The sequence below is a fragment of the Schistocerca gregaria genome, chromosome 1, assembly GCF_023897955.1.
Source record: "Schistocerca gregaria isolate iqSchGreg1 chromosome 1, iqSchGreg1.2, whole genome shotgun sequence".
NCBI lineage: Eukaryota > Metazoa > Arthropoda > Insecta > Orthoptera > Acrididae > Schistocerca > Schistocerca gregaria.
Window position 1 is genome coordinate 1,075,514,035 of NC_064920.1, and position 26,856 is coordinate 1,075,540,890.

The 26,856-nt window shown below is 41.0% G+C and overlaps 1 protein-coding gene across 1 annotated transcript in view; it reads right to left on the reverse strand.

Annotated features, from left to right (window-relative positions):
- The window catches only part of LOC126281675 (serine/threonine-protein phosphatase 6 regulatory ankyrin repeat subunit A-like), a 362,879-nt gene that overhangs the window by 118,285 nt on the left and 217,738 nt on the right, over positions 1–26,856 (reverse strand). The window contains exon 14 of the mRNA XM_049980838.1: positions 24,640–24,738. Within this exon, the coding sequence (XP_049836795.1) occupies positions 24,640–24,738 (99 nt within the window). The remainder of the gene's footprint in view (positions 1–24,639; positions 24,739–26,856) is intronic.

Consider the following 26,856-nt stretch of genomic DNA (forward strand, 5'->3'; position numbering starts at 1 on the left):
CATGCCGGGTGTTGGCCCTGTGTGCCTCGGTCGTATGCAGTCCTGATTGTGGCGCTCACCTGCACGGCGCCAAAGACGCATACGAACATCATTGGCACTAAGGCAGAAGCGACTCTCATCGCTGAAGACGACACGTCTCCATTCGTCCCTCCATTCATGCCTGTCGCGACACCACTGGTGTGCGGGACCGTAGCCCAGCTTCATGGAGATGGTTGCGAATGGTCCTCGCCAATACCCCAGGAGCAACAGTGTCCCTAATTTGCTGGGAAGTGGCGGTGTGGTCCCCTACGGCACTGCGTAGGATCCTACGGTCTTGGCGTGCATCCGTGCGTCGCTGGGGTTCGGTCCCAGGTCGACGGGCACGTGCACCTTCCGCCGACCACTGGCGACAACATCGATGTACTGTGGAGACCTCACGCCCCACTTGTTGAGCAATTCGGCGGTACGTCCACCAGGCCTCCCGCATGCCCACTATACGCCCTTGCTCAAAGTCCGTCAACTGCACATACGGTTCACGTCTACGCTGTCGCGAAATGCTACCATTGTTAAAGACTGCGATGGAGCTCCGTATGCCACGGCAAACTGGCTGACACTGACGGCGGCGGTGCACAAATGTTGCGCAGCTAGCGCCATTCGACGGCCAACACCGTGGTTCCTGGTGTGTCCGCTGTGCCGTGCGTGTGATCATTGCTTGTACAGCCCTCTTGCAGTGTCCAGAGCAAGTATGGTGGGTCTGACACACCGGTGTCAATGTGTTCTTTTTTCCATTTCCAGGACTGTACTTTAGATTTTAAATGAAATGTGATTACTTAGATTAACTTTTATTAAAATTCTGTTTATTTCTCACCCAAAGACATATAGCGTGTGGCACCCAAATATTCAGTGCACTGAGGTACTTCATTTGATTCATATGATCTTTAGTATTAAATGTACACATAAGTATGTGATTTTACAATCATGGCATAAGAAGCCACTGGAAGAGATGGAGTAACACAGACAAATAAGAGCAGACAGCTGCACTCTGGGTAATGGGTATTTTTGAAGAGAGGAGTCTTAAGTAGAGGGTCAAGAAGTTTTTTGGAATAGGTCTTTGGGAGCACATGTGCTGTGGAGCTCTCTTGTCAATAGAGAGTTTGAGAAAGCTGTTTGCTGGTGATAAACCATGTTAGATTTATACATAGCAATATGAATTGCAATATTCAGTAATGAATCCATGTAGCCTAATCAGTGATCTTTACCATTGGCTTGCAATGCTTCTGCAATGGCTGATGTGCTGAGTCATGGATAAAGGCATAAGGCCTCACCTGTATAACAGCCACTTCTGATGAACAGTCTTGTGCCTGCTTACATTTACTGGTTATTACTTAAGGAGTGCTCTGCAGATATTCTGTCTGCGCTTCAGTGGTGTTCATGCTTGTTCACTTCATGTACTTCTGCTCCTTGTTACAGGGGCCATTGTGTGCACTGGAGTTTACAATGGTCTGAAGCTCCACATCTACAGAGCTGATGAGAAACAAGAAAGCCTGTATGGTTGGTGAAAAGCAACAAGAGCAACTGACCCAGCTTTTCTTTAATTATTGAAACATTGGAAAAATAGTACTATATTTATTTATAAAGACGTCAGCATTAATTCCAGTCATTCAAGATAACTTCTCAGGATGCACAATTCTCATAATTTCTAATTTATACTGGGTATTTTACGTCTAGTTAATTCCTATGTGACAATTTTTGGCATTTGAGACATATGCTCTCTGCCTATTATGATAATGATAATAATAATAATTTTATTGTCTTTAAGCCATGAAAGAAGGTTGTATACATGGAAGAACCCTGGAGGCATTAAAAGGTTTCAGATAGATTATATAATGGTAAGACAGAGATTTAGGAACCAGATTTTAAATTGTAAGACATTTCCAGGGGCAGATATGGACTCTGACCACAATCTATTGCTTATGAACTGTAGACTAAAACTGAAGAAACTGCAAAAAGGTGGGAATTTAAGGAGATGGGACCTGGATAAACTGAAAGAACCAGAGGTTGTACAGAGTTTCAGGGGGAGCATAAGGGAACAATCGACAGGAATGGGGGAAAGAAATACAGTAGAAGAAGAATAGGTAGCTTTGAGGAATGAAATAGTGAAGGCAGCAGAGGATCAAGTAGGTAAAAAGCCGAGGGCTAGTAGAAATCCTTGGGTAACAGAAGAGATACTGAATTTAATTGATGAAAGGAGAAAATACTAAAATGCAGTAAGTGAAGCAAGCAAAAAGGAATACAAATGTCTCAAATATGAGATCGACAGGAAGTGCAAAATGGCTAATCAGGGATGGCCAGAGGACAAATGTAAAGATGTAGAGACTTATCTCACTAGGGGTGAGAGAGATACTGCCAACAGGAAAATTAAAGAGACCTTTGGAGAAAAGAGAACCATTTGCATGAATATAAAGAGCTCAGATGGAAACCCAGTTCTAAGCAAAGAAGGGAAAGCAGAAAGGTGGAAGGAGTATATAGAGGGTATACAGGAGCGATGTTCTTGAGGACAATATTATGGAAATGGAAGAGGAGGTAGTCGAAGATGAAATGGGAGATATGATACTGCGTGAAGAGTCTGACAGAGCACTGAAAGACCTAAATCAAAACAAGGCCCTGGGAGTAGACAACATTCCATTAGAACTACTGACAGCCTTGGGGGAGCCAGGCCTAACAAAACTCTCCCATCTGGTGAGCAAGATGTATGAGACAGACAAAATTCCCTCAGACTTCAAGAAGAATATAATAATTCCAATCCCAAAGAAAGCAGGTGTTGACAGATGTGAAAATTACCAGACTATCAGTATAATAAGTCACAGCTGCAAAATACTAATGTGAATTCTTTACAGACGAATGGAGAAACTGATAGAAGCTGACCTTGGGGAAGATCACTTTGGATTCCATAGAAATGTTGGAACACGTGAGGCAATACTGACCCTATGACTTATCTTAGAAGAAAGATTAACGAAAGGCAAACCCACATTTCTAACATTTGTTGACTCAGAGAAATCTTTTGACAATGTTGACCGGAATACTCTCTTTCAAATACTGAAGGTGGCAGGGGTAAAATACAGGGAGCGAAAGGCCATTTACAATTTGTACAGAAAGCAGATGGCAGCTATAAGAGTTGAGGGACATGAAAGGGAAGCAGTGGTTGGGAAAGGAGTGAGACAGGGTTGTAGCCTCTCCCTTATGTTATTCAATCTGTATATTGAGCAAGCAGTAAAGGAAACAAAAGTAAAGTTCAGAGTAGGTATTAAAATCCATGGAGAAGAAATAAAAACTTTGAGGTTTGCTGATGACATTGTAATTCTGTCAGAGACAGCAAAGGACTTGGAAGAGCAGTTGAATCGAATGAACCGTGTCTTGAAAGGAGGGTTTACGATGAACATCAAGAAAAGCAAAACGAGGATAATGGAATGTAGTCGAATTAAATCGGGTGATTCTGAGGGAATTAGATTAGGAAATGAGACACTTAAAGTAGTAAAGGAGTTTTGCTATTTGGGGAGCAAAATAACTGATGATGGCCAAAGTAGAGAGCGGTGAGGAAAGTGTTTCTGAAGAAGAGAAATTTGTTAACATCGGTTATTGATTTAAGTGTCAGTAAGTCGTTTCTGAAAGTATGTGTATGGGGTGTGGCCATGTATGGAAGTGAAACGTGGACGATAAATAGTTGAGACAAGAAGAGAATAGAAGCTTTTGAAATGTGGTGCTACAGAAGAATGCTGAAGATTAGATGGGTAGATCACAAAACTGATGAGGAGGTATTGAATGCAATTGGGGAGAAGAGGAGTTTGTGGCACAACTTGACTATAAGAAGGGATTGGTTGGTAGAACATGTTCTGAGGCATCAAGGAATCACCAATTTGGTACTGGAGGGCAGGGTGGAGGGTAAAAATTGTAGAGGGAGACCAAGAGATGAATACACTAAGCAGATTCAGAAGGATGTAGGCTGCAGTAGGTACTGGGAAATGAAGAAGCTTGCACAGGATAGAGTAGCATGGAGAGCTACATCAAACCAATCTCAGGATTGACGACCACAACAACAACAAGCCATTACAACAATAGACAAAGTCATACACATAATACGATACAGTACATGCTATAAAAGAACAGAATTGTTATTAATGTTACAGTTTAATAGCACAGGTCATGAAATCCTTTATATTGTAGAATGGGTTTATAACTAACCAGTCATAAAGTGTTTGTTTGTGTTGTTGCTCTGGTAAATTTTGTATAGCTTGTGGAAGTTAGTTAAATAATTTGTGGCCCATAAGTTTATAACTGTTAACTGATTTTGACAGTATGTGGTAGGGCGTATAGATACAGCTGTTTGTCCCAAAGCTGTAACAATGTATACCTCTCCTGCATTTTACGTTAGGTAAGTTCTTTTTTTGTGTAGATTAAAACATAATAAATATATAGGTTTATTACTGTCATGATTTTTTGTTGAGTAAACAAAGGTTTACAATGAGCCTTATATGGTGAGCCTGTCATTATCCTAATAGCTTTCTTTTCCAGCAATAGTATATCATGCACACAAGTGGAGTTTCCCCATAAAATAATACCATAGGATATCATGCTTTGGAAAAATGAGTAGTAAGATACTCTAACATAATTTTTAGCTACACAGTGCATTAATCACCTTAACAAATGTATTACCCTAGACAATTTACCACTAACATACTTAATACGTGGATTCCAAGAGAGTTTATCATCCAAATATATGCCCAAAAATTTAACACAACTAGGATCATCTGATGGAAACTTGTCTTTTAAACTAAATACCATCTGCTGGGTTTTGCTTTCATTAAGCAAGAACCCATTTGCCTTAAACCAGACTGAAGCTTGCTAAATTGTCCCTGTAACATATGTTTTAAGGCTATTAAGATCATTACTGCTGTCCAGAAACGTTGTATCATCAGCCTAGAGTACTGTTCTGGATTTAATAAATGAATGGCAGGTAATTTATCATTATTAGGAATAGGAAAGGGCCCAGCACGAATCCCTGCAGAACACCTACCTTAACTTGTTCTATACTGGACATTCCTTTCCCAACACAGACAGCTTGCTTATGGTTTTGTAAATATGATCTTAATAGCTAAGGCTGTTACCTTTAACACCATAAAAGTCCATTTTTTGGATTAGTAGTGTATGGTCTACACAGAAAAGGCTTTGCTTAGGTCACAAAAAGTCACTTGAGCAAAGCATTTATCTTCAAATACTTGATGGATGTATTTTACAACATTGTCTATGGCATCAATGGTTGACAGGTTCTTCCTAAAGCTGTACTGTGATCCACTTATTAATCCTATGTTATCAGAGTAAACAGATAATTGTTGGTAAATTATGGATTCTAGAACTTTTGAAAAAACTGGGACTACAGATATTGGCTTGTAACTTAAGACAGAATTTTTATCTCCTTTTTTTATGTACTGGAACTACCTTAGACAGTTTAAGTTCATCAGGGAAAAAACCCTCCAGTATACACTTGTTTATACAATATGTTAGGGGGTAAACTATACAGTCTATTACTTTCTTCAGCATCTTACAAGACAGGTCATATATATCTACACTGTTTGATGATTTTAACTGCTTCACTATTCTTAACACAAAACCAGATAAGACCTCAGAGAAATTGAAAGTACTTGTTTTTGTTGATGACCTAGCAACATTTTTTGACAGTAACTGTGATGAGCTGATTTCAGGTTTAATTATAGCACTTCCTACTTCCACAACTGATTTAATAAAGAAATCATTAAATTCCTTGGGAGAGATACTAATTTTGTCATTTCTTTTATCTTTGGCGGCACTATTTATTAGCGTCCATGCTGCTTTGCACTTATTGGTGGATTTCTCAATACTTCTGAGATTGTGTGCTTGTTTGGCTTCCACAATTGCTTTTTTGTATTCATTCCTAGATCTAACATAGGCTAATTTAGCATGGTTGGTTTCAGATTTCTATAAATATTGTACAACAACATAACTTGATTTTTCATAGTAGACAGCTGTTTTGTATACCACGTATTTTGTCTATTTGGAACTTTTGGTTTTAGGACTCTGTTAGTTACTTTGCATTTCTTTATTGGAATGCAGTCATTAAAGTGTCCCAAAATGCTTTAAGAAACCTATCAAATAGTACCTTTGCTGGTATGTCATCATAACACAGGCCAAACCAATCTCTGTTAGAAAGGGACATACAAAACCCGTCAATTTTCACATCTGTGACTGGTCTAGTGACCACAACTTCTGGGACAGGCTTATTTACGTTATTCTTATCAAGAGGGAACCTACTTGTATAATTTAAAGATACTGAATCATGATCAGAATATGGAAATACTGTCACACAACATGATTCTTCTGTTGTTTTAAAATTAACAAAAATATTGTCAAGAGATGCATGTTCTCTAGTAGGCTTGTTATTGACTGAATGTAAGTTGCACTATCTTAGTAGGTTTTGGAGTTCAGTGACAGTACGTTTTTGTGTTGTAACATCGAAATCAGCATTCACATCTCCACCTACCACAATATCATAATGTATCCATCTAGTATCTGTAAGTACATGTAACATCAGGTACAGTTTTTCAAAAAATACATTGGTTCTACTCTTAGGTGACCTGTACAGGGAAATTACAACTAACTTAAAACTGTCTATTACTATACCAGCAGCTTCAAAGTTTTGTTCATCACACAGAAAATCTAGATCTAATCTACTGACTGTGCCGCTAAGTGACTTGTTAACATAGATTGCCACACCACCTCTTAAATGCAATTTTATGCAGTAGCTACTGGCCAGATTATAATTGTCAAATTTAATAAATGTAAGTTCACTCTCACTAGCCCAATGTTCACTTAAACAAAAGATATCAAACTTATTTTCGAATCCAAAGTCATTGACAATAAATTCTTTATCCCTTACTCCTTCAATGTTAAGATAACAGATTATAAAATCAAACCTGTCTTTCTTTACAGATGCACTATTTTGCTGAGAAGTTATTAAATCTCTGGCACTATTAATCTTATGGGCTTCTTCCCCTTGCTACCTTCTACTACAAAATCATTTAGACGTAATGGAGGTACAGTTTTCCGTTTGCCCGCTACACTTGATACTGCTTCTACTCTTGGAGGTCTCTTCTCTTCTTCTTGCTCATGACATGAACTAAGTGGCTGGGTTCCCACTGTAGGTAGTTCAAATGTTGCTGTAGAATGGACAGCTGGGTCACCTGTTGTAACTGTAGTTAAAGCTTCTTCTCTCCCAACACATTCTTTTGTACTCAGTGATATCTGATGTTGTGTTACTGCTGAAACTGGAGTACATGGTAGGGAAGATACTTTGCACGTGTCCTTTACCAGTGGTAGTGGAATAGGATCACTTTTCTTTCATCTGGGAGAAACACTATCCACTAACATTTTGATCTTCTGACTGAGCAATGATTTGCCCCATTTATTTAAATGCATTCCATGTGTTGTGAAGTGCTGTATTTCAAGATCGTCAATACTAAAGAAAGAAGCATTTGAAGTGGTCTTGCAGATCTTTTTCTACACCCTGTTTGCTTTTTAGATTTCTCTGTTCACACAAGAAGACTCAGTAAGGTCATGTCTGTGTGGTATGCCTACAACAATAACTTTTTGATCCTCCGTTGTACACAGCGCATCTCTTAACACTCTGTTTGATACTATTAGTTCATTCTTATATGCACCACCCAATATTACAATGTGTTCACTTTGTTTCACGTAATTATTGTTTTTATAGTCTTTTAAAACTTCCTTTAGGCCTGCTCCAGCTTTCACAACACTTGTAATATTTCCAGCTGGAAATGAAGAATTCCTGCAATTTCTTTTCCGTGGCAGTCAGCAAGCAAAACTGTAGGCCGACTAAAGTTTTTAGGAGGCACTTTGTTTGCAACATCGAGACAGTTACGTTTTACTGACTTATTACACTTTGTAAATATCCTGCGCACCAATTCCGATTCGTAGTCTTCGTGTGAGTTGCTTATTTCCACATTTTTAAGTTCACAATCTGTAATGAGATGTTGAAATCAATTTCTTAACGGAACTTTTAACTCACTGGAAACAAATTTAGGTTTTGCACATTTCTTTGGTTCACTGTACTCCCAAAGTTCATTGAGTTCAATTATGTGATGGGTCAGATAGGCTTTTAATAATGTATCCAAGAACAGAGCATGTTCTCTTGTGGCTTTCAGTTCTTTCTGCAGTGATTCGAATACTATGATTTCACGATTTGCATGGCACATTTCACTCGCTGCCAGACATCTGTTATACTTTGTGCCACTTGTGTGGTGGCAGTTCACTCAGTGGTTAATTAAAAGCAGAAATTATGAGCTCATTTGTATTAGTCATGACTAACTGACTTACAGGAATTGACCTTTCTGACACCTACTACAATCTGTCTCTGGATAAACAATCAAGTTGCTCAGGAAGGTAGCCATTTAATTTGGCCGTTACTGGTGTCAAGTGCTTACCCATAGTGAAGGGTTACTGCAGTGGTCCAAGTGCTGGACCATGCCTTCAGATAACATTTCATTTTGATTTTACTAAACATATGGTTACAGGCTCTATTTCTAAAGTTGTCACATGAATAGCAAAGGTTCTACTTCCTATACTGACAAAGACTTCTCCATCTTACAAGAACAACTGAGAAGCTATAGGAAGGAAAAATTATGCCTCTGGTGTAGGAAAGCTGGCAACATAGACCAGAGGACGGTCAGGATAGAAGGAAATTTATCATTAAAATACCACTGATGATGAATCTAATAAAGATGGAACAAAAGCTTGAATTAGACAAGAACTGAAAAGGAAATTGGGCTTGTTCTTTTCAAAGAAACTGTACTGGCATTTACCATGTACAACTTAGGAACCCATCACAAATATAAATTTGGGTGACCAAATGTGAATTTGATTCCTACTCTGCCTAAATGGAAGTTCAGTGCTTTAAATATTACTCATATCTTATTCATTGTCATAGGATTGTTAGCCACAAGCCTCATTACTGACACTCAGTGACAGAGACGTCAATCAAGAAATGGTCTGAGTCCACTCTTGTTTCTAACCTAAATAAACAATCTTCCAGTGACTTTAAAGGGCAATTCAAAAATGGTAATGTTTGTTGATGACACTTGCATACTAACCAAGGGTCCAGATTCAACCCTAGTAAACACAGCTCTTATGACAGCTAAACAGGCCTACAACTGGGACACAGCAAAGAGTTCACCCCTCTTCTGTCCCTTTCAAACCTTCTACCAGAAGAAGAAGCCACTGGCTCTAAAACCTTGCATCAAACTGTAATACTTTTAAAAAAAAATATGTGTGTTCTCCTGCCACCTGTTGGTGAGCAGATTTTTATATATAATTACAGATAAACAATGATGACTTTTTAGCACCAGAAGTAGACATTAAAAGTCATGTACTGAAAGAAGCACAGTGTATGTAAAATTCCTTGGGGTTCAGTCAGATAACAAGTTAAAATTAAGTCAAAACAGAGTAAACTAGTGAAGAAGTTCATTTCAGCATGTTATGCCCATAAAGAATCTGCCATTCTGTTCACCTGAAGACATGAGCATGGAATAATTTTAAATATTTTCAGTCCCTGTTGTCTCACAATTATCATCTGAGGGAGTGCACATAAAGTAAATGAAGAGTTTGTTCAGTGGAAATGTGCAGTAATAATATTGTGTAAAGCAGCTAACTTTGCATCTTGTACAAGCCTTTTTAAGGATCTTAGAATTCTTACACTGACTTCTCGATATATTTACTGCTTAATGGTTTTTGTTGCTGATAATAAAAACCATTTCCAACTGAACTGTGATATACACAGTCATAGTATAAGTCTCAGAAATAATTTTCATGTGCACTTTGCCTACTTCTACAGGATTCTGAATGGACTTATTCAACCAGCTCCCATCCAAAGTTAAACAAGAAAATGGGAATCCCTACCAATTAAAAATAAACCTAAAACCATACCTCATTAGTAAACCTTTCTGCTGATTATATGAATATTGAGAGTCAGTCGTTGAAATGTTCTGTTAGCTACATGGCAAGTATCGGCGTTTGTTGCAAAGCTGTATGACAAATGATAATGCAATAGAAATAACATTCAGCATCTAATGTTGTAGAAAGATATTTTGTTTGAAAAATATTACTGTAATCACATAAACATAATGATGGTAATAGTAGATAATCAGTAGCTCTATAATACAACTGAAGAGGCATCATCTTTTTCATAAGTACCAGCTTTTTACTAATGTCTTACACTGAATTTAGATGGCATAAATGCGAATAGCATTAATCAGGATATGTTGTTGTTGTTATTGTTGTTGTTGTTGCCTTCAGTCCAAAGACTGGTTTTATTTGTATTTGTATTTGTATTTATTGGTCCTGTTGTCTACAAAGCAGCTTATGCATAACACATTGGAAAAGTCAAGTTATAAATAAACAACTGAAAGTCATACATGTTTAAGGTTACAATAATACACTTTATACATAAGTATTTATAAAACACACTTCATAAATTTAAATATTCTTCAATGGAGTAAAAGCAGTAATGGTGTAAATATGACTTTAGAGATTTTCCAAAGGTACTGACTTCAGTAATAGCTTTTATGTTTTCAGGAAGTTTGTTATAAGGTTCAACTCCCATGTGAACAGTACCTCTTTGCCTTTTTGGAACAGAGATGTGCTGATTTGAGTTATATGTAAGTTACTGTTTTGTCTGGTAAAGTGATCATGTATATAAGAGGTTTTTTTTTTTTTTTTTTTTTTTTGCAGGCATTACCTATTACATTTATTTTAAAGAATAATAGAGTTTCCATAATGTATAGACATGGTAATTGAGGAATACCAGATTTCTTAAACAGAGGTTTACAAGAGTCTCTAGGCTTGTACCCAAACAAGATTCTAATGGCTCTTTTTTGTAGTTTAAAAATGCTATAAGCTGTTTTAGAGTCTCCCCAAAAGGTGACCCCATATCTAAGACAAGAATGAAAGACCGAGCAAGGTGGCGCAGTGGTTAGGACACTGGACTCGCATTCGGGAGGACAACGGTTCAATCCCGCGTCCGGCCATCCTGATTTAGGTTTTCCATGATTTCCCTAAATCACTCCAGGCAAATGCTGGGATGGTTCCTCTGAAAGGGCATGGCTGACTTCCTTCCCCATCCTTCCCTAATCCGATGAGACCGATGACCACGCTGTCTGGTCTCCTTCCCCCAACCAACCAACCAACCAACCAACAAGAATGAAAGTAGGTGTGATACGCAATCATTACTGTTTTCTCATTGCTTAGTTCTGTATTGAGATATTCAATACACTTATTTCACCTGACGTTGCGTTGCAGCAGAAGTCCTAAGAATTTGGTTTCAGTACTGTTACCAACTGGTTCGTCATTGATAGAGACTGATGGGACAAACAAGTCCTCGTTAGGAGTGTTGTGCAATTTTAGTGCAATGGTTATTTTACTGTTGATTACAAGCTAATTATTCTGTGCCCAACTGCTAAGTAATTTGTGACCACGTTTACTGTCTGCTGTAATTGTTCATTACTGTCTCCTTTTAGTAAAATTGTGGTGTCATTTGCAAATATGTTCATCAACATTTAAGTTTAGATCATCTATGTACAGAAGGAACAGAAGGGGTCCCATTGCTGAGCCTTGGGGTACACCACATTTAGTTGGTTTGTAGTCAGAGAAGTGTTCGGATACAGTTTTTAGTTCAATATTTGTGTGCTTGTTGCACACTGTCTGCTTACAATTAGGAAGGAACTCATCCATCTGTTGGACAGACCTCGAATACCATATCTTTCAAACTTAGATAGAATAATTTTAAGATCCACCATGTCAAAAGCTTTTGACAAGTCAATGAAAACTCCTATTGATTCCTGTTCTTTGTCCATAAGATTTAGGATGGAATTGATGCACTAGCAAATAGCAGTTGTTATTGACCTCTGATTTCTGAGTCCATTTATTCATTACATAGGATGCTATTTTTATTTATAAATTTCATAAGTTTGTCATACATAATTTTCTCTAATACTTTAGAGATGCAGGAGGAATTTGTGATGTTATTTACATTATCTTTACATTTATTTACATTATTTACATTATCTTTATCACCTTTTTTATATACAGGAATAACTTTTGTTGTTTCCATTACATCAGGGAAAGTGCCTGCCTGAGCAGTCACATAAGTGTGAGGGTATTTCAATTAGGTTTAATGCATCTTCTTTAAAATTGTTGCAGGTATACCATCAGTGCCTGCAGAGTTGGAATTTTTTAGTCCTTTTATTGCTTCAGCTACTTTATCTTCTGAGAGAGAACTGATGTACATTGATCCGCTACATGCACTTATTTCATATTCATTTGCCTGAGTGCTCTTAAAGTTTGATTGCAACATATTATCAGCAACATCCATGAAAAAGTTGTTAAATGTGTTGGCTACTTCTAAGGCTTTTGTTACTTGTTTATGTTTATGTGATAGTGCTATATTTTTGCAAGATTGTCTGTATTCTCCACATTCCTTTTTTATAACATTCCACATAGCCTTTGATTTATTAGCTGAATTAAAAACGTATTCATCATTATGCATTATTTTTGCTGCCTTTACTACTTTTCTTAATATTATGGAGAATTTTTTATAGTATGTGCATACTTCAGGTGAGGAATTTTTTGAGTTACATATTTCATGAAATAGTCTTTTCTTCTGGCATGAAACCCTTACTCCCTTTGTGATCCAGCTGTTTGTTCTAGAGTTCCCCCATATGGTTAATGTTTTTTAGTGGGAATGCAATTTCAAAGAAATGGGATAATGTATCAATGAAAGTGTTGAATTTTTCATTTATGTCATTCATTTTGTACACTTCTGACCATTTTTCTTTCTTTCTTGAGGTAGCCCTTCATGCTGTTCTATCCTGTGCAAGGCTCTTCACCTCAGAGTAACTTCTGCAACCTACATTCTTTTGAATCGACTTACCGTATTCATCTCTTGGCCTCCATCTACAATTTTTACACCCTCGCATTTCCCTCCAGTATTAAATTGGTAATCCCTTGAGGTCTTGGAAAATATCATTTCTCCCTTATTTTATTCAGTGCCTCCTCATTAGTTATGCAATCTACCCATTTAATCTTCAGCATTCTTCTGTAGCACCACATTGCAAAATCTTCTATTCTTTTCTTGTCTAAACTGTTTATCATTCATGTTTCACTTTCATACATGGCTACACTCCATACAGATAACTTCAGAAAAGACTTTCTAACAACTAAGTCTATATTAAATGTTAACAAATTTCTCTTCTTCAGAAATACTTTTCTTGCTGTTGCCAATCTATATTTTGTATCCTTTCTACTTTGGCTATCATTAGTTGTTTTGCTGGCCAAATAGCAAAACTCATCTACTACTTTGAGTGTCTTGTTTCCTTATCTAATTATACCTTAGCATTACTTGATTTAATTGAACAACATTCCATTCTCCTTGTATTGTTTTTGTTGATGTTCATCTGATAACCTCCTTTCATGACACTGTCCATTCCCTTCAACTGCTCTTCCAAGTCATTTGCTCTCTCTGAGAGAATTACAGTGTCATTGACAAACCTCTAAGTTTTTACTTCTTCTCCCTGGACTTTAATTCCTCCTCCAAATTTTTCTTTGGTTTCCTTTCATTATGGATAGGCTACAAACCTGTCTCAACCAGCACTTCTTTTGCATGCCCCTCCACCCTTACAATGGCCATCTTTTTTCTGCACAAGTTGTAAATTGCATTTTGCTCCCTGTATTTGGCCCTGCTCCCTTCAGAATTCCAAGAGAATCGACCAGTCAACATTGTCACAAGCTTTCTCCAAGTCTATAAACACTATAAACGTACGTTTGCTTTCCTTTAAACCATCTCATAAGAGAAATCATAGGGTCAGTATTGCCTTGCATGCTAACTACATTTCTTCAGAAACCAAACTGATCTTCTATGAGGTTGACTTCTGGCAGTTCTTCCATTCTTCTATATAGAATTCATGATAATGTTTTGCAACCATGACTTATTAAACTGATAGTTCGGTAATATTCACACCCGTCAGCACCTGCTTTCTTTAGAATTGGAAATGTTATATTCTTCTTGAAGTCTGAAGGTATTTTTCCTGCCTCATACATCTTGCACACCAAATAGAAGAATTTTGTCATGGTTGGTTTACCCAAGCCTATCAGTAGTTCTGATGGAACATCGCCTACTCTTGGGACCTTGTTTCAACTTAGATCTTTCAGTGCTCTCTCAAATTCTTCTTGCACTAACATGTCTCCAACCTCATCTTCATCTACATCCTCTTCTGTTTCTATAGTATTGCCTACATACCTGCTTAGCCATTTTGCACTTCCTGTCAATCTCAGTTTTTTGACGTTTGTATTCCTTTTTGCCTGCCTCATTTACTTCATTTTTATGTTTGGTCCTTTAACTGTTAACTTCAATATCTTCTGTGTCATGCAAGGGTTTCTACTTGGCCTTGTTGTTTTACCTATTTGATTCTCAGTTGCCTTCACTATTTCATCTCTCAAAGCTATCCATTTGCCTTCTACTGTATTCCTTTCCACTGTTGTAGTCAGTCATTGCCCAATGATTCCTCTGAAACTTTCAATGTCTGGTTCTTTCAGCTTTTCCAGGTCCCATCTCCTCAATTTCCTACATTTTTGCAGTTTCTTCATTTTTAATTTACAGTTCATAACCAAAAAACTGTGGCCGGACTCCACACCCATCCCTGGAAATGTCTTACAATTTAAACACTGGTTCTTATATTATATAATCACTCTGAAATCTTCCAGTGCCTCCTGATCTCTACCACATGTACAACCTTCCTCTGTGATTCTTAAACAAGGTGTTAGTGATAATTAAATAGTGTTCTGTGTAAAATTCTACCAGGTGGCTTTCTCTTTCCTTCATTTACCCCAATTCATATTCATGTACAATTTTTCCTTCTCTTCCTTTTCACATTGTTCAATTCCAGTCACCCACTGCTATTAAATTTTAACCTCTTTTACCTATCTCAAAAATTTCTTGTGTCTCATCATACATTTCTTCAATCTCTTCTTTATCTAGAGAGCTAGTTGGCATAAGCTTGTACTACTGTGGTGAGTGTGGGCTTCATGTCTATCTTGGCTACAATAATGTGTTTATTATGCTGTTCATAGTAGCTTCCTGCATTCCTATTTTCTTATTCATTATTAGGCCTACTCATGTATTTCTTCTATTTGATTTTGTATTTATAGCAGTGTGGCATTGATAGTTCATATCAACCATGAAACTTAATATCTGATAACTCTTAAGTGCTCTGTTGAGCCTCCAACTTAACTTTACTGTAGTCAGTTCTTTGTTATAATTCATTCTGTATGGACGCAGTGTGAAGTGTAAATATACATACGAGCCCCCGCAGTCTGTTTGGGTTTCGCATCTTCCATGCTGGTGTTTATGCAATAGGTTAAATGTACTATGCAATGACCACGCCAAACAATGTCTTGTTTGAAGGTGTGGAAGCACAACTCCACTCACCAAGTTTCGTCGTTTCTTTGCCAATGGCGTATTCATCATTTACACACAGTGATTTGCATTCTCAGCCAACGTGTGCTAACCTCACTAATTTTCAACGGTCGACAACTATGCTCTTAGAGCGAATAATGGACTCAGGATTCAGATCACCAGATTATGACCAATCGACAGTTAAAATGTGAACTGAACAATATTTTGAATTGTGTCACTTCAAATCAAGTGTTTCAAGAACAAAGTGATCTTCATTGAACACATGTTTAGCCACCCACCAGCATACTACATCAGCTACTGTCGGGCCGTGTGAAACATCACCATTACTACAAACCGCACCGGATCTGTTCCGCGCATGTGGTGCTCCAGTTGTGTCTAATTTACATGCACAACTGAGTGTTTCACATAACATGGAATCCTTACCTCACCTCAGTGGCCTGTCACATGCACTACAGGCATGTTATGCATCAGATAATTTCCATGAGAGTTGCGTTCTCAAACCGCTTCCCCCCCTCTCCTTCCCCACTTGTGGGGGTATCCGTTTCCAGTCGCTCAACGGCCTGCCGCTCCCATAACACTGCCTGTGTCTGCCACACTGGTCTCTCACTCTGTTCTGGAAGCAGGTCATTTCCATCCAGCACTCGTTACTCACGGCCCAGTATCTGGGCCCCCCTCATGTGCCGCCCATCCACCCATTTCTACCGGTAATGTTCGTGACTGCCGTGCCATGTTTTCGTGACACACAGTCAACTATGCCAGCTGCTGCTACTACAGATTTGCTTGCCCGATTTAAATCTGGGGCTACTGCATCGGTCTCTGACTTAACCTCAGTTCACCTGCTACCCCAGGAGACACCAAAGCCACCATCATCATCCCTTCCTGGCTGCCTGCCAAAGCTACCACCCTTATACGAGGACAATCCGGCATCGTGGTTCACGCTCATCAATGAGCATCTATTCGATTTACATCATGTGTCTGACAACAACTCAAAGTTTCTCTGCCTTGTCACACACCTTCACAACCACTCGGATTTGATTTGTAACCTGTTCCTTTCACTGCCGCCTGCACCAAAATACGAGTTTGAAAAGGAGATTATAAAGGAATGACTTGCCTGGTCACCACAAGAATTAATAATCAAGATTCTGTACAAGGAGCACCAGGGAGAACGCACCTGCTCACGACTCTGGCACCATCTTTGATAGCTCGTGAACGAGCATACCACGTCTGGCGCCATGCTATGGCCTGTGTGGTCTTCCAAACTACCTCCCGATCTACAGATCCATCTGTTACCACACTCGTTCAAGTCCATCAGGTGCCCCCTACACATCACTGATCAGTTATCTATGCTGCTGTGGCAACATCAGCTAGTTCATTCCTCACCATTTGTCGGCACACTCGCCCCTGCGTACCGACATTTGGCTGGCAGAGGCAGGGCTCGTCTACTTCTCCTGGTAGTGTCAGTTTGCTCTCTCCATTGTCCAAGAATTCCAGGATTGCCCACACACCTTATGTACCGGTCTATTTACCAGAACATATCAATGAGAACAAGCCACCCCCACTGTCACAGTCTTCACGTCCTCCTCACCCAACTCACCCTTTCTGCTGGTACTACAAAGTGTTCGGCGATGACGCTAAGAAGTGCAAGTTGCCATGTCAACAGCAAATGCCGACCGCAGGAACTAAGAGATGCCAAGTCCTGCAGGGAGCCTACCAGGCGTCTTCTTACATTACACTCCGTTCACTCTTCTGTCCGGCCAAGTGGTCATCTCTATGTGACTGACATTGCGTCAGGTCTAGCTTTTCTGGTCGACACTGGTGCTGACGTGTCAATCATACCTACTTTGATTACTCCACCCACTTCTTCACTGATGAAGTCACTTCTACAAGCTGTCAACGGATTGATGTTACCTACCTCAGGCTCAGTAAAGGTTACAGGGACCCCATCTACCTTCTCTACATTTTTCGTGGACGTTCTACGTTGCCGAAATCAATGAATTGATCCTTGGTATGGTTTTTTTGTCTCATTATGAACTATCTCCGAATGTCATACAGGGTTCAGTGCTCCACCATCCTACAAACACTCACATACCGTGCACCCGCACCTATGTCCAATGTTCTGTTTCCACCGCAACATACGATATCATACGCCAGTGCTCCGCCATCGTGGGCAACATTGTTACCTGCATTATAGACCTGCTGTCAGAACACGACTCAGTGATGCAACTCTGGTGGGTCAATGATAAGCTGAAACAACGCATCACATCCACTTACAGTGAGCTCGTCACGGCTCGTACCTCGCTTCTGCAACTGCAGTCCACAGCACCACCACCACAACAAGATTGCTCAGGTGAGCTAGCTCTAACTCTCACCAGCTTAGTCCACAAACTTTACTTGTATGCGATGTTCCAACCCCCTACTCCCCATCGTGCTGGCCTCATCCAGTGACATGTGCCGTGTGTTTCAAACAGTGCTGCTAATGACAGTCACTTGCACGTAGCGACCACGCCCACCTCTTGGACAGCTACTGCGCATGTCAATAACCATTCCCCCTCTCTCACTCTCTGGCCACATGACCCACAAGCCATTGTGTTCCCACGTGCAACACCAGCATTGCTCTAACCCGTGCTGGTAGTCCAGTGCAAGGTTAACAGCAGACAGTCATCGTCCGTTCCCCTTCGCTCAGTGCTACACACGAACCCACCTCCTCCACACAAGTACACACTGCACTCCCATAAAAGACATGTGACTTTGATGCTACCTTTCCCCACTCGCATTAATGGCTATGCCTCGTCGCACCCTACTTGTCCAAAGACTTGGCGCCAGGACGTTAACCAATCTCATGTGCAGTTCTCAGTTTCTTCCATCACTGATGGAATGACACAGTGGTCCTCCTATTAGGCATAAGGTCTGACACCTCAACCCTATCAAGTTTCACGTGGCCCGGCAGCAGATTAATGAAATTTTGGTAGCAGGTGTTCCGCAACCTCCAGTCAGCAACTGGTCTTCACCAATCCACCTCGTCCCCAAACACGATGGATCTTTTCAAATGTGCAGCGATTACAGATGCTTAAATGCTCATACCGTCATAGACAATTACCCACTGCTGAACATCAATGACTTCCCTCATATGTTATCGAGCACCACAGTTTTCATTGTTATTGACTGTAAACATGCCTACCACTAGATTCCTGTGGTGCTGGATGACATTCCTAAGACGGCTATTATCACACTGCCGTTCAGCCTAAGGAACGCGGTGCAAACATGGCAATGTTTCATTGACTCTGTCTTGCAACAGTTCACGTTTTGCTTTGCTTATCTTGATGACATTCTCATTTTCAGCAGCTCAGAGGAGGAACATGAAAATCATCTGGCTACGGTCCTCCAGACCTTGAACTCCAATGGTGTCGAGGTCAACAAAGACAAGTTCCAGTTGCTCCAGGCGTCAGTCTACGTCCTAGGTTACACCATCTCCGCTGAATCACATCTCTGCCACCCCCAGCTACTTACAAAGAGCAACACATTTCCTCGGCACTATCAATTACTATCATTGCCATCTATCTTCCGCTGCCACTGTTAAGGCACCCCTGACGGACGCACTATCAGGCAAACAAACTTCCAGTATCAAACCCGTCTCTTGGACTGCTCCAATGCTAGAGTCCTTCAAGGCTCTGAAGATTTCTTTAGCTCACACTGTGACAATCTCCCACCCTGACCCCTTGGCCGAGTTATTCATCACTATTGATGCCAGCGACGTCACAGTGGGGGCAGAGTTGCGACAATGAAAGGGTGACATGGTTTCTCCCCTTCATTTCTTCTCCAAGAAACTATCTACGACTAATAGACAATATTCTGCATTCAACAGAGAGCTCCTTGCTGTTTACAAGGCAATCAAACATTTCCACCCTGACATCGAGGGATGTTTGTTTTTTGTCCTCACCAATCACAAACCATTGGCAAAAGCATTCTGCAACCCACCTGAGGACCCACCCCTTGACATTACCGCCACTTTGACGTGTTTTCTCAATTCACAATGGACGTCCATTACTTCAAGGGTGCAGATAACTTCACTGCAGATTTATCCACATGGATCAGTGCTGTTTTTCGCATCATTTGTCTTTCATATCTGGCCTCCCTCCAAGCTTCTTATGAAGATTCTCAGGCTCTCCAATGAGTCCCCCAAACATCACTTGTTTTCACAAGTGGTGTTTCCGATGAGGCGTAGTGTGATTCTTTGACCGGCACACTATGTCCTGTGCTCCCACCCAGGCTGCGCCGACAGGTTTCCAACATCCTGTATAACCTAGTCCACCCGGGAATTCAAGCCACCACACACCTTGTGTCAGAATGTTTTGTTTGGAAAAATGTCAAATGGGACTGTCAAACCTGGGCATGCAGCTGTGTCACTTGCCAGCACAACAAGATCAGCTGCCACACCTCACCGCCTATGGGCAAGTTTGACATTCCTGCAGGACGATTCTGTCACGTACATATTGATCTGATCAGGTCTCTTCTTCCTTGAGAGGGCCAAAGATATATCTTATCAACTATAGACCGTTTGTCTCACAGGATCAAGGCTGCCACTCTCCCTAACATTACTGCCAACACAGTAGCCAAGGCTTTCATTGGCTCATGGATTGCTCGTTTCAGGTGCCCGACCACTATCACTACCAATCAGGGTCGACAGTTCGAATCCTCCCTTTCCACAATCCTCTGCAATATCTAGAGTATTAAAAAAATACACCCACAAAGCAATGGGTTGGTGGAGAGATGGCACCGCACCCTCAAGACGGCCCTTCGATGCCATGACCATCTCTAGTCGGAAGCTCTCCCGTGGGTGCTACTTGGTCTACGCTTGACCTATAAACCTGACCTTGTTTTCAGCAAGAATCCGGTCCTACCGGGGCAACTTATTCTTCCCCAGGTTAGTGAGGATCTTTGCCCCTAACCATATTTCCCATAAATGTGTATTGCTTGTTCCTCGCTTAATAAAGTTTGATGCCAAAATGTGATTATCATCAGTCACATCTTGCAGCAGTGACAACAGAATCTACCACCATCTGAGGATGTCAAACAGTTGCACTGATGAAATATTGTGGAAGTTGCACTACCTGATCTGGTGGAAAACCCAAGTTGTGTATTTTCAACAGATCTGTCTGTGTCCAACACCAGAGTTATTTATGGATCTAACCCATGACACAGTTCTAAATCAACTAGCAGTCAGTTAATAAATAATCTTTAAATGAAACAAATGAAATTTTTGAGGTTTTACCTAAAAATGCGCACACATTTTCAACAAACGCATTTGCATCTGCCCATCAGTCACTCACCGCCCAAGACTTACATTTCCACCGCACTCTCCGACTGCTCCCACGTCATGCTGCATGATGATGTGGTTAAGCAGCCTCTTCAACCTCCTTATCTTGCTTGGCCTCTACAAGGTGCTGAATTGGGGGGACATGACTTTTGATATCATGATTAAAGACTGCACATAGACAGTTTCTTTGCATGGCTTGAAACTGGCTTTTGTCGACCCTGATGGTCTCACACCGCCACAGTTGGACTCTGCAGAGGATCCATCCTTGATCGATAATGAAGATATGAAGATGTGCTCCAATCAGCCTCACTGCACACCTCTTCCACTGAAAACCGTTCACCACCGCACCAAGTGAATGATGTTTCTTTAGTGACGTTCAATGACCGAGTGCTCATTCTTTTGACAGATACCAAAGTCCTGCCATCTCTCGGCCCCTTGCACGTCAACATTGCACACAACCCTCACACTCCCACGTGAATGTGACCGAGCATCTCTATGTGCTTTCATTTCTACAGACAGTTTGCTTGATATACTTAAGGGCCACACATGTCTCCACCACGTTGTCGACTGCCCACCAACTTACTCCTGGGCCAGCCGCCGTCTCATCCGGCCATGGTGGCTGACTGACTACAAAGTGGACCTGCCTCTCACCACTCTGCCTGCACAACCCACCTCGTTCGAGATGGACGTACCTATGCACACAATTTTCACTGACATTGATGCCTGCATCCCCTCACCCTTCGACATCTGTAGTACTCTGTACTGCGGGGACTGGGAGGGGGGGATGGCATCGATAGTTCATATCAACCATGAAATTTCTGTGAACTCTAAGTGCTCTGTTGAGCCTCCATTTAACTTTACTTTAGTCAGTTCATTGTTATACTTTATTCTGTATGGACGCACTGTCAAGTGTAAATACAATCCTGGAAATTGAAATAAGAACACCGTGAATTCATTGTCCCAGGAAGGGGAAACTTTATTGACACATTCCTGGGGTCAGATACATCACATGATCACACTGACAGAACCACAGGCACATAGACACAGGCAACAGAGCATGCACAATGTCGGCACTAGTACATTGTATATCCACCTTTCGCAGCAATGCAGGCTGCTATTCTCCCATGGAGACAATCGTAGAGATGCTGGATGTAGTCCTGTGGAACGGCTTGCCATGCCATTTCCACCTGGCGCCTCAGTTGGACCAGCGTTCGTGCTGGACGTGCAGACCGCGTGAGACAACGCTTCATCCAGTCCCAAACATGCTCAATGGGGGACAGATCCGGAGATCTTGCTGGCCAGGGTAGTTGACTTACACCTTCTAGAGCACGTTGGGTGGCACGGGATACATGCGGACGTGCATTGTCCTGTTGGAACAGCAAGTTCCCTTGCCGGTCTAGGAATGGTAGAACGATGGGTTCGATGACGGTTTGGATGTACCGTGCACTATTCAGTGTCCCCTCGACGATCACCAGAGGTGTACGGCCAGTGTAGGAGATCGCTCCCTACACCATGATGCCGGGTGTTGGCCCTGTGTGCCTCGGTCGTATGCAGCCCTGATTGTAGCGCTCACCTGCACGGCGCCAAACACGTATATGACCATCATTGGCACCAAGGCAGAAGCGACTCTCATCACTGAAGATGACACGTCTCCATTTGTCCTTCCATTCACGCCTGTCGTGACACCACTGGAGGCGGGCTGCACGATGTTGGGGCGTGAGCGGAAGACGGCCTAACGGTGTGCGGGACCGTAGCCCAACTTCATGGAGACGGTTGTGAATGGTCCTCGCCGATACCCCAGGAGCAACAGTGTCCCTAATTTGCTGGGAAGTGACGGTGGGGTCCCCTACAGCACTGCGTAGGATCCTACGGTCTTGGCGTGCATCCGTGCGTCGCTGCGGTCTGGTCCCAGGTCAACGGGCATGTGCACCTTCCGCCGACCACTGGCGACAACATCGATGTACTGTGGAGACCTCACGCCTCACGTGTTGAGCAATTCGGCGGTACGTCCACCCGGCCTCCCGCATGCCCACTATACGCCCTCGCTCAAAGTCCGTCAACTGCACATACGGTTCACGTCCACCCTGTCGCGGCATGCTACCAGTGTTAAAGACTGCGATGGAGCTCCGTATGCCACGGCAAACTGGCTGACACTGACGGCGGCGGTGCACAAATGCTGTGCAGCTAGCGCCATTCGACGGCCAACACCGGGATTCCTGGTGTGTCCGCTGTGCCGTGCATGTGATCATTGCTTGTACAGCCCTCTCGCAGTGTCCGGAGCAAGTATGGTGGGTTTGACGCACCGGTGTCAATGTGTTCTTTTTTCCATTTCCAGGAGTGTATATATGAGCTACGACATATATGGCAGTTAAGTTTTCTATATCCCGATTACCTATCCTGTTCCCATAACTGCATTCACCTGATTCACCTGACCAGAAGCCCTGTTCCACCTGCCACTGAACTTCAATAATTCCCACTGTGTCTAACTGTAACTTATCCATTTCCCTTTTGAAATTTTCTAACCTACCTGTATGATTAAGGGGCCTAACATTCCATGCTCCACTCCATAGAAATCCAGTTTTGTTTCTCCTGATGGCGACATCCACCTGGGGATCCAAATGGGGGACTACTTTAACTCTGGAATATTTTACCCAAGAGAATGCCATTATCATTTAACCATACAGTAGAGATGCATGCCCTAACCATACAGTACAGCTGAATGCCCTAACCATACGTTCAGCTGCATGCCCTAAGGAAAATTTATGGCCGTAGTTTCCCCTTGCTTTCAGCCGTTCACAGTACCAGCACAGTAAGGCCATTTTGGTTGATGTTACAAGGTCAGTTCAGTCAGTCATCCAGGCTGTTGCCCCTGCAGCTGCTGTAATGGCTGTTTCCCCTCTTCAAGAACTGCATGTTTGTCTGGCCTCTCAACAAATACCCCTTCATTGTATTTGCACCAACAGCACATGAATCTGTATTGCTGAGTCACACAAGCCACCCCACTGAAAGCACGGTCCATGGTTCATGGTGGGAAGTAATCAGTATAGTGGTAGATAAGCTGTATTCCATATTAACAATTATCTAATTACTACAGTTGTAGATAACTAATAATATGTGATACAGATTACATTTTTATGATACTTTTGTCACATGTTAATGTATAATTACTCACTCCACATCTGTGAAGTTTCTCCTTTTGTAGGGGATCTATGAAATACAATGAATGAGTGAATGAATGAATGGCCACAGCATCTTATTGTGGAGTTATTATTTAGCACAGCTTATGTAAATAGATTATGATAACTGCAGCTATCTGTTAAGGTGTGGCTTAGTACATCCAATGAATCCTTAAGCCTTCCTAAAATATAAGACTTAAGGAAGAAAATGTATGAATGGAAGATTGAATGACAAATTTTAATTCATTCTCCTACTGATTTCTGTAAGACTCCAGAACTGGTTTTATTTTTCTGAAATAAGACAGAGCAAAGACATATATATAAACATAGGGAACAATCATAACCAAGGTCCACAGCAGAGAGATGACAGAAATCAAGTACTAGAAGTACCCTATAAGAAAAGCAATTATGTTACTGACTGTATAATCAGAAATACAAAAAAGCATGTATTATAGCAGAATATTTTCATACCTAATGGTGTAGTAAAAAGCTAATTATACACCTTGGTACCGTAATCTGCTATTAGAAAAAATAAGACTGTAAAATAATGTGTAGCACAATTTGACATTATTTGTAAGATACAGTATGAGAAATAATACCTCAAAGTTTCTATTATCAACTGCTTTTTGAAGTGGCGAACAACCATGGACATCTTTCAAATTCACATTTGCTCCAGCATCAACTAATAACTTGATTATCTGAAATAAGAACATAGTTTCAGCTATGCAGGCATCTGAATGGAGAGAGGGAGAGAGAGAGAGAGAGAGAGAGAGAGAGAGAGAGAGAGAGAGAGACCACAGAAGGGATGGAGGCAGCAGGAGGAAGGTGGAACTGAGTGTGTGTGTGAGAGTGAGGGGGAGTTGAGTGGCATGGGTAGGGAGGCAGGAGGAGGGAGGAAGAAAGAGTGGGAGGAAAGGGGCAGGGATGGGGAGGTGGGAGAGAGTGAGGAGGGAGGGAAAGGGAGTTGGGAGACAGAATATTAAAATAAAAATAAAAGTTCTCATTAATATTTTCACATGTTTCTTACCAATAAGATATCAGTGTGAGCACAATGTTGCAGAGAGGCTATTCTCTCTTTTGATCTTCTGACGAAGTGCCAGTTTATCACAGTCCATCTCCTTATATTGGTAGCAAGCATTAAATCTCACAATGTCTGCTCCACAATAGATTAACAGCTGATTGTCCTAATACATGTATTGCTATAAAAGAGAGGACAGAGTTCCCAAAAACTTTGCACTCACACTTTGGTCATAAATTGCACAAAACCCGTGAAGATGTTACTGCACTAAGACACTGTGAAAACATTGTTAGATGCATAACTAATTAGCCAAAGTTTTACATGCTTGATTCACATTTTCTGTGGTTAATGAAATGCTATTACAGGTACCCACAAAGGCAACAGTATCCTTGCTGTTCTATAGACCTAATACTAATCTTTATCGTTGTCTGCTTATGCAATGACTTCCTGTTACAAGTGCATAAAGAAGGAGGTCTTGACCATGGTGTAAACATCACCAACATTGAACAAGATGTCACAGACAGCATATAGGTAGATATTGGCTATCCAGTGCCTTCTTATGGTGATATCCTCACCTCCTACTCAAAATTTTTAGGTAAAACCTCAAAAATTTCATTTGATTTATTTAAAGATTATTTATTAACTGATTGCTGGATGATTTAGAACTGTATCATAGGCCAAATACATAAATAACTCTGGTATTTGGACACAAACAGATCTGTTGAAAAGACACGTCTTTGGTTTTCCACCAGATCATGTAGTGCAACTTCCACAATATTTCATCAGGGCAACTGTTTGACACCTTCAGATGGTGGTAGATGCTTTTGTCTCTGCTGCAAGATGTGACCAACGATAATCACATTTTGGCATCGAATTTTATTAAGCTGGGAGCAGGCAATACACATGTATGGGAAGATACTTGTGTTCAGAGGAAAGTGACAAAGCAGTGGCAGCTGATCAGAGGCCAGGCCATCTCACTTTTCTGTGTTGAAGTAGTTGCAGCAAAAATGCTTTTAAGATAGACCTTAACATGCTTTTGTCAGCAAGCATGAAAGACATTAGCTTGTATTATTCATTCCAGACTGTACATTCCAAACTAGACAGCAAGTGAAAGTTTGAAAGCTTAAACCAAGGCAGATGAAGGCTGAAGCATGTGGCATGGAGGGTAGGCACATTCTAGGCCACCAGTTAGTACTCAGTCACCATGGTAACCATGACTTCACTACTAGGAGCGGAAGAGGGGGTACAGGTTGTTGTAGCTGTGTCACTGTGCACTTCTGCCAAGTGGGAGGCTAGTAGCTGTGATTCTGCCTCACTAGGTTTCTCTTACATTCATTGTGCTATGTGCAGTGAACATGGATGAAGCCTAGCCTTGTACAAGTCCTAATGTAACACATTCAAGTGAAGAACTCATTACTTCCTTTCAGGAGCTTTCATTTCCAAGGAAATGTGAAACTGGGTTACATTAAATTTTGAAGAAAAGACATCCAACTCCAGAATTATATTCAGAAACATTTTTATTACAAAGTTCATGGTATGAGTAGCACAAGTTGTTATGTGCTGCCCATTCGACGATCTGAAAACTCTGTCTAGAGGTTTAGCACGGCATGCTTTTTCTAAAGATCATCTAAGAAGTTTTATTTCCCATGTAGAACTATCCAAACAAGTGTTTAGTATATCAGAGCTGCTTAATGAACATCAGAAACTGATAAAAATCAGACACAACAGTAAAGTGAAAGCTAACAGAGATATCATGAAAATTCTAATTGACTTCACAGTCTTTTGTGGAAGCAAGAGC